General features: G+C 46.3%; 2 protein-coding genes across 2 annotated transcripts; one reads left to right on the plus strand and one right to left on the minus strand.

Annotated features, from left to right (window-relative positions):
* Positions 1–1,712: 1,712 nt before the first annotated feature.
* PAAG_03769 (hypothetical protein) lies at positions 1,713–2,814 on the plus strand (the record flags this gene model as incomplete). Its single annotated transcript, XM_015845059.1, has 5 exons — positions 1,713–1,901; positions 2,057–2,262; positions 2,310–2,366; positions 2,438–2,504; positions 2,629–2,814. The coding sequence occupies 5 exons, from the start codon at positions 1,713–1,715 to the stop codon at positions 2,812–2,814; spliced, it is 705 nt and encodes a 234-aa protein (XP_015702148.1).
* Positions 2,815–4,711: 1,897 nt separating this feature from the next.
* On the minus strand, positions 4,712–7,711 carry PAAG_03770 (hypothetical protein; the record flags this gene model as incomplete). Its single annotated transcript, XM_002794131.2, has 3 exons — positions 4,712–7,128; positions 7,188–7,340; positions 7,534–7,711. 3 exons carry the CDS (start codon positions 7,709–7,711, stop codon positions 4,712–4,714), a joined length of 2,748 nt encoding a protein of 915 aa, XP_002794177.1.
* Positions 7,712–8,454: the final 743 nt, after the last annotated feature.

The following is an 8,454-nucleotide window of genomic DNA, read 5'->3' on the forward strand; positions in this document are numbered from 1 at the left end:
CTCAACGGGCAGATATAAACTGTCTTTTCATCCTTTTAGATTGCCCTTACTACCTCCCTATGGGACCAGTCGCTGGATGCGAAGTTCCTAAGTGGCTACAGTAGCTTGCGGATAGTGTTCCGTTGCATGCCACCGCCACCTCGTGGTCATCCTGTGCTGAGTTCTACCTGAGGTTTGCGACAGGAACAACGCCCCTCACGGCTGCTCAAGGTCATCGGAACTTTGTTGCGAAGGCTTCCGCAGTCTCCCTGCGGATGTCACCAAAACCGTCAATTCTCTTGATTTCTTTAGAGCTGGACTCGTACTACCTGATCCATGTTCAATTATCCAAAGTCAGGAATTCCGAAAGGTCTCAAGTGAGGCGACAAGCTTTTTCTCATCGGTGGCCACTTGGCAACCAGATGTTGCAGCTTCACAGACTTTTGGATCCGAAATGATCTTGGTGGTATTATGGGCGTTACAAGATACTCAATTCTGGAGGGCGGAGTTATCTGTGTATCGTGATTCAAATGGGCATACTAACCAGGGTAACGGAAATAGGTGAACCTGGACCATAGACACGAACTTAGCTGGTTGTTACTCTTGTTATTTTTTATCTGAAGTGCAACCCCAATCAAGGATACGGAAAGCTGCCCGTTAATCTTCCCTGTTTGCGGACTTCCTTGGAACCTGTCAATTAATACCTCCAAACTCGTCAAGCCAATCAAGCTCAGACAAATTGTAGATTTCCTAGTGACGCCAATTCGCTATCTTACTACACCAATACACGGAACTGAAGGCTCAACATTCGGATGTTCTGCTGAGTTTTTACGAACCTCGGGAGCCTTTGACGTGGTTTGCTGGTTTCTTTGAACTTAAATACTATGACAGCAAACCCTTATAAAGGCCCGTGTTCCATTCGTCCGACTCGCCTTGTGAAATTGGAAATTTGGTTTGGGGCTGGTCAACACGTGCATCAAAGATAATCCTTCGAGCGATGACCTTATTCAAGTCATCAAAAAGTCCACTTTTCTGTTGCCTGGATTGCGAAATTGATAGATAAATGTGGTTTTTTTTTTCTTTTTTCGGTAAGCACTTGTCAGTCGTCTTAAGACGGCAGAGAAACAAACTACCATTTGACTACTGTGTTATTTCGCAGCCAGGTATTTCTCACGGCGTTAAGATTTTTACTGCTGTGCATACTTTTCTACCATTTCTGCTGAAGTTCTATTACTTCAATTATAGCTGTTTTTGCTAATTACTGTCTCCATTGATCACAAAAGGCAAAGACTACACAATGGATATGCAATTTCTATTCTCGCCATGCATGTCAACAACTGTGCATAGCATGGTGGCACACCCGCGAACGGATCCGGAGATTGGGCCTCTATTTCTTCTAATGATTACATTCAAACACATCATAATTAATTTACATTTACATACTAGTGTTTGTGCCTACCTACAATACACACATATCAAGTCAGCGCTGTAACATGCTACTGTCTTCCAGGGGGCATTCCCGGAGTATCCACAGAGCATGAATGAGTCAACGCACATCTTTTTGAAGCTCTAGTCGTCTGGTATAAAATCGGTCGCCTGCTGCTGGAGGGTAACTTCTCCATATCTCTCCGCACCACCACTTGGTATAGAATCCTTATCAACATCAAATCACAAGTATCAAGACTGGCTCTATTGCCCTAGAACTGTTCTCCACAACTCCCTTACTGCGCACCATGAATCTACAAGCTGCTTTGTGTATCCTTGCGGTCCTATGCGTCAACGGGTTACCCACTGGAACGCTCTCCTTCAGCCAAAACCCCAATTCCACATGTCTTGAAACGCATACGGCGGTGAAGGGAGACACATGCGATACTATAGCAAGTAGAAACGGCCTAACGGTCTCTGAGCTCCAGACAATTAATGTAGGATATTAATCCATCGCGAATATCCGCTCCCCCTTCTTGTCTTTTCTCATCTCAAGACCGAGAGGGCCTCAACCAGCTTCTATCAAAACAAATATATACATACAAATATAGGTAGTATTGCTAACAAAGCCTTTTATTCGCAAAATTTCCAGGCCCGCCTCGGCGATATCTGTGCCAGCATCAAACCTGGTCAGAATTACTGCGTGAGGGAGCTGCTCTGGGAGGGGGAGAAGCTATTTGCAAATGCAACCGGTTCTGTTCCCGAGATCGAGATAGCAGTCCAGGGACAGAGTGCGGTATCGGAGACTGTTCGAAAGAAGCAACTGAGCTCATGGCTATCTGTGCCAGGCAGTGGCTTGTAGGTCCGTGAGTATTTCCCCTTCCCTTTTCTGATCTCCATCTAAGCCCTGTCGTTCAAGAAATATTTCAAAAACGTGCCACCAGGTCCTTGACCATTCGGGAGTGTTTTTCCTTTCTCAAGATCTTCCTGGGGAGAGGACTAGTTTATCTGACCGTATATCATGACTGCGCAGCAACGATACTTGTGAGTCCATCGCGACTGTTGCAGGAATTTCCGTAGGAGAACTTGTTACGCTAAATGTGGGTGTTGACCCCCCTCCTTCTTAACCCCTCCCCGCGTCACTATCCCATAGTTATCGATATAGCTATTGATATATGTATACACACTTCTTGAACAAACTACCATACTAACCATGACTGTCAGCCCGTAACCCTCGCAAACTGCGGAAGCATCAGCCGGAATGCGTTGGTCTGTCTGGGATCCTCTTCCTCTCCATCCATGGGGGCCGCCAAATCTACAAACTCCGCGGCCCCGATTCCACTCGCAAACGGCAGAAGCTTCGTCAGAAACTTGGCCACGGTTTTCTTAACTCCACGAAAATCACCGTGAACGGAGGTATGATTACGTTCCTTTCCTCTCTCTCCTTCTCATCTTTCTCTTATACTCTTTTATACTCCTGCAGTTTTTCCAAATTTCCCTTCTCTTTTTGTCTCGTCTTTGGTTCAGTCTCTGTCTCTTACTGTCGGACTTCGGATAACTGAGTATATACATAGCGTGTTAAGTTGACATCGTCCATTTTCCCTGAAAACACGAGTCGAGAATGTGTTCTCTCTCTGTGGGACGAGATTAAACGAAAAATGAAAGATGGCGTGATGAGATACGGAGCCTGCACCGTAGAATGTAATTTGGGTCGGAGCAGCAGATCTATTCTTGACTGGCATCGACCCCAATCTAGCTCTTCGCTCTCCAACCCATCGGCCCAGATACAGTTGCTTCGACCAGTTTATCATTTATCTGTGATTTCTTTGTACGAACGAGGAAAAGAAAATTGGACCCAAACTCTAGGAATGGGTTCTTTCGTTTATTCAGCAGCCTGTCTTATTTCTGATCTTACAATAGTCTATTTCTCTTAGTAGCACATTTTGTGATCTCTTTGCCTTCGTGATTTGGATTCGATTTTTCCTGGAGATACTATCTCTAAGAAGAGGGGAGGGGAATTTCTGGGGGAGGAGGTCAAAGCATGTAGAAGTTATATTAAAGCTATTAGGGTTTTTGCCATCCTTTGTTGTCTTTTGGATTCAATCAAAACATTTGACCTCTTTTGCATCATTCCTTTGTCCTGTGCAGAATAGGCGTTACCTGCCCCAACAAGACCAAGACCGACATTACAATTCTCATTCAGTCTTCTAAGGACCATCCCGCTACCGATCACAGTTTGCCATAGCCGAGCTAAAAGAAGTAATGAAACACTTGCTATTCTGAAAAAGATAGTAAAGAACACGCTATCAATACAAACAGACTTTCACTGGCTACTAGTAACAGCGATTACACTGCAGAAGTCCATCAAAAGCTGCAAGATGCAGCTTCCATGCCACGTCATGTCAAGTTTCACCACCTTCCTGCTCCCTGGGCAGAGCGTGGCAGCACGGTTGTAGATAAATGGAGCCGTGCCCAAGGGTTCAATGTGTTCACAGATATCAAATGAGCTAGATCAAGCGCATAATGACAAACAGCAAAATATCAGTAAAAGAAGGTGGCATGCATTGCTGAAGGAATATCATTGTAAAGGGAGAAGGATAAGGTTGAGCGGGGAAGAAAATTAAAAGAGAAAAATAGGTATGGTATGGTAACACGGATCCGAGTAAATTTTATAAAGGAGAGAAAAGAATCATAAAAACAAGATTCAAATCCAGATTCTAATCCTAGCTAAACCCAACAAGGTCATGTCGGACCAAACCAAGCTAAAAGCGATATAGGACACACAAGGAGTAGAAGATTGTGAGAAGGAGGAAGTAACAATGCTAGATTTGGCCGGGAAGTGGACAGCGGGGAAGAAAGTAGACGAAGTTACAAAAAGAGGCATATCAACGAGAGACAATGGAGACAATGAGAAAGTGTAATATTTCAATTTCCAATCTAGCAGTTTAACCAGATTAAAATGTTGATGTGTTAAAGACGATTGGGAGGAAATGAAATGATTAAAATTGTGATAAGAAAACCATAGGGAACAAAAGTATTAAAGTATGAGAAAGATTCATCATTTGCTAGGGCATTAACACATAATAAAACATATGAAAACACAAAACAAACATACACACATAAATTCATGCATGCATGCATGACAAAAGAAACTGTAGATAGAGCATAGGGGGCATTTCTTCTAGAATTGATACACCATTGAACATGTGATAATAAACAAAAGCAGTATTGCGCTTCTTTTATGGCATCTTTCCTGCATTCTTTCGTAATTATGCATTACATTTGTTGGCATGAATGAAACTAGATATTAAGAAGAAGTAGACTCTGACTGTGGTTGATTTGTTGGTGCTATTTCTGGCAGTGTAGGCTGTTGGCAAGGTTCAGTTTGTGCAGGTGCTGCGACTTTGACGGGTTCTGTTGTGGACGGCGGGGATTGTGATATATCCTCCTCTACCCTCGGCAGAACAGTAACGCTGGCCTTTGGATCGCCCAGAACAGGGTTTGTGGGTGCCTCTTCTGGTATCGTCGGTTCAGGGAAAGAGCCAGGAAAAACCATGGAACCAACGGGAGGTGTTTGGGGAACTGGGGTGGAAGGAAGAGCAGCTGTAGTTGCTAGCTGCTGTGAATCTGTGTTCACTGTAGGGCGGTTTTCACGGGTTGCATCCATTGACCGTCCCCCGGCTTCTTTGCTAGGCAAAATTGACAGACTACTTCTCGAAGCCGCATCCTCGCCATCAGAGTGCGGAGGGCTTCTCGTCCGTTCCTTTGCCGCCTCCCGATCCTTCACTACTTCCTTCACACCTGCAACTTTGGCTTTAAATTTCCCGAAAAAGCCCTTTCTTTCAGACTCACTCAGATCTTTGATGCTATTGTTGGGATTTGATGTTGGCATGACGTTGCTCATATCAGAGTCTTGTGTCGGCAGCGTCATGAAGGACTGGTTGGCGATAGTATCTACGGTCCCAACTGCTGAGGTTTCGGTACTAATCTGGCGAGTTTCATTGGGTAAGCTCTGCTGGGGCGACCAATTTGAGCTCCCGACAGAGCTACTGCTGAAACCCGCATGTGCATTTGATCCGATAGGAGGAGGGGGAGACATGCTCAGCTCTGACCGTTCATGTCGCTTGGTGCCACGAGGATATCTCCAACTCCGTCTTTTCTGAACCTTTTTCCTTTCCCTACCAACGTCGTCTTGGTTATCAAAGTCAGAGTGGTCTGTTACAGATGATCGGGAGTGCATTGATGGGGTTCTCGACCTGTCAGGCTTCAGGGCGTTCTCTGGGGGCACGGAGACGGATGGTTTCACCTCAGAATTTAGCTGTGGAGAAGTTTCGGCCCCAGGAATTGAAGTCGGGTTCACGACTCTCGGAGTTGAAACTTGTGACTGATCCTCCGGACCCTCCCGTTTATCTGATACAGCTTGTGATACTAGTGTTCCCAATGCGAGCTCCTGTCCAAGATGTAATGAATGACTGGAACTCCTAGCACTCTCACTAGCGCTTCCAGGTATTGGACGTTTTTTCCTCAACCTGTTGGGCTGTCTACCGTCCTTGCGCTCGCCGTCTGGCGCTGTGGACCTAAAAAAAGCGGATAACTTCCTTTCCTTCGTTGATGTCCCAACTGCAGGTGAAGTCAAAGGTTGCAAGCCATACTCTTGAAGGTGAACCTGTTCATCCGGTGACACCTGGAGGGATTGCGCATTTGGCACGAATCCCAAACCTTGGTTTACGTTCGATGGCAACGAAGTATCGGGGGCAGTTTCGTGAAGTGCATTAGCGGCTTGAGGCGGAGTTCGGCTGGGAGATTGGGATAGACGACCAGAATGATTAGATGGTGAGTGATGGCCTGTTCCAGGGGCGGATGCGTCACGCGGGCGGGTAAAGTGGTTAGGAGAGAGCCCCGCCATTTTTTTCGAGGGCACAGTGTTGCTGCGATGTACGCCTAGGCTTGCTCCACCCAATGATTTCGGGGTCACAGGACTTGTGGCATTACCAGGAGAGTTCTTCGACTGTTTTGAAGAAACGGACATATTTCGTCGGAGCACATCATATTTTCGCAGACTATCCGCTCCCCCACTTGCATTCGAGGCGGACCGTCTGATATTGGATCGAGAAGTGCTGGGGGCATTTGCAGCCTGCATAGCCTTTACTGTTTGTGCATCGGCAGCAGTGCCCGTCATACCGAACAAGAAATTATCTTGATTTTCAATGAGGAATATCAGAACATCCTGGCTCAATTTATACTCCTTTGGCGACATGTCATGTGCAGGATGAGACAATAAACCAGGTTGAAAAATAGCCGCCAAGTTGGCTGCTGTCATACGGTTGACCTCGGATTTTGATGCAAAAACCGTCAAAAGGTCGAGAATGTAAAGCAAAAGTTGCCTATTAAGAGGAGGAAGCTTTTTAATTAGGTCTTGGTACGTGGCTACAGCCTTCGCATGATCAAAACCTTCTTCCTCTTCAGACGCAGCATCTCTGTCCCCTACAGCCTGTGCTTGGTAACGGCGAAGGGGATCTCGGAAAGACTCATAGAAGTCTAAGGGTACAATTGGTTCGGGAAGTTGGTTCAGGTATCGACGGAGTATGTTCGCAGCATCATGCACGGTATATCCTGTCCAGTCGAGTCCCTTACCAAAACGATCCGGGGAGTCAAAGGCTTCTTGCAGATCCTTTATTCGTTTAGCGGATCCACTTAGTCGGAAAATCCCTTCAACATCCGTCGCTACAGGAGCAAATCCATTAGATCAAACATACAAAACACGAGAATTGGGTAGGACAAACCTTTCTCCTTGAGAAACACACCACATTTTGCGACGACAATTGGAACGTATCCATATATGAAACTAGATTTGTCTTCCGCGGCGAGGGATATGGCAACGTTTGCATATTTTATGCTAACATTGAGTGGTACTCCGAAAATACCGTAATGCGGTGCTACACGTGTTAAACCCAGCTGTTAGTCACTAGATGCATTAATCGGAATATCAAGGGCGTTAAGTCAGGTACGCATATGATTTAGGCCTCGCAGCCTCTATTGGTGTATGCTGTGGCAAGCAAGGGATGGCTCATAGGTATCTTCGGGAAAATCGAGGATGGGACTGGAAGGAGGAGAGTAATTAATTTTTACCTGGGGCTACCTCATCCTTCTTAGTGTTTCGTACAAACTGCTTCCACCATGAAGTCAAATCCCGTTTCGATAATGGGGACACCGCACCCTGGGGTCCTCCCTGTTGATGATGCACAGTTGATCGTGTAACGTCACGAGGAGATTCCCTGGGCACTTGTTGAGAATTGCCGGTAACCATTATGGGTTGATGATAACCACACACAACTGTTTGCCTTGACGACAATACAGATAGGATTCAGGATGAGCACGTCGCGGTATTGTAGTCGTACGATGTCCCAGGACCGCCAAATGTCTTCGAGAGTACGTCTATATCAAAAGGGCGACAGATATATAGGGTCCCAAAAGAGCAACGGACAGTGGAGAAGTCAAGCGGATTGTGAAGATCAAGATAGGAAACCAGGTAACGAGGACGAGGAACGAGAACAAAGAGAAGAAACGAGAAGGTAGGGAGCGACTCTACAATAGGTCGAAGGGGGCCGGCAAACAAAACAAACGCATATGGGGGTGAAGAGTGACGGCTGGATGTGAATCCGAAAGGAATCGATGTAGTTGAAGACTTGAGCTTGGGATGCGAAGAGGAAGAGAGTGCGAAGGGGCACCGACAATAGAGAAACGTTTCGTCCAAGAGGTCCGGTCGCGGTTAGGCTGGCTGGGAGTTCGTTTTTTTTTTTTTTTTTTTTTTGGGGGGGGGGGGGGGGGAGGGGTTAAGGTTTGTTTGGCTTGGTTTTTTTAAGCGGGAAAAGATTTTTGGCGTCCCGGGACTTTTTTTATTTAGGGGGTAACCTTAGGGGTTGGGCCCCACCCCGTCCCTGTGAATATACCGCGGGGGAGGGCTCCCGGGGCCGGTACGGGTAAAAAAAATGCAGGCCGGGGGAAAAAATCCGGACAATGAAACCATAGGGCCCTGCCCCCCCTGAGGGC

Source organism: Paracoccidioides lutzii (assembly GCF_000150705.2).
Source record: "Paracoccidioides lutzii Pb01 unplaced genomic scaffold supercont2.9, whole genome shotgun sequence".
Taxonomy (NCBI): Eukaryota; Fungi; Ascomycota; class Eurotiomycetes; order Onygenales; family Ajellomycetaceae; genus Paracoccidioides; species Paracoccidioides lutzii.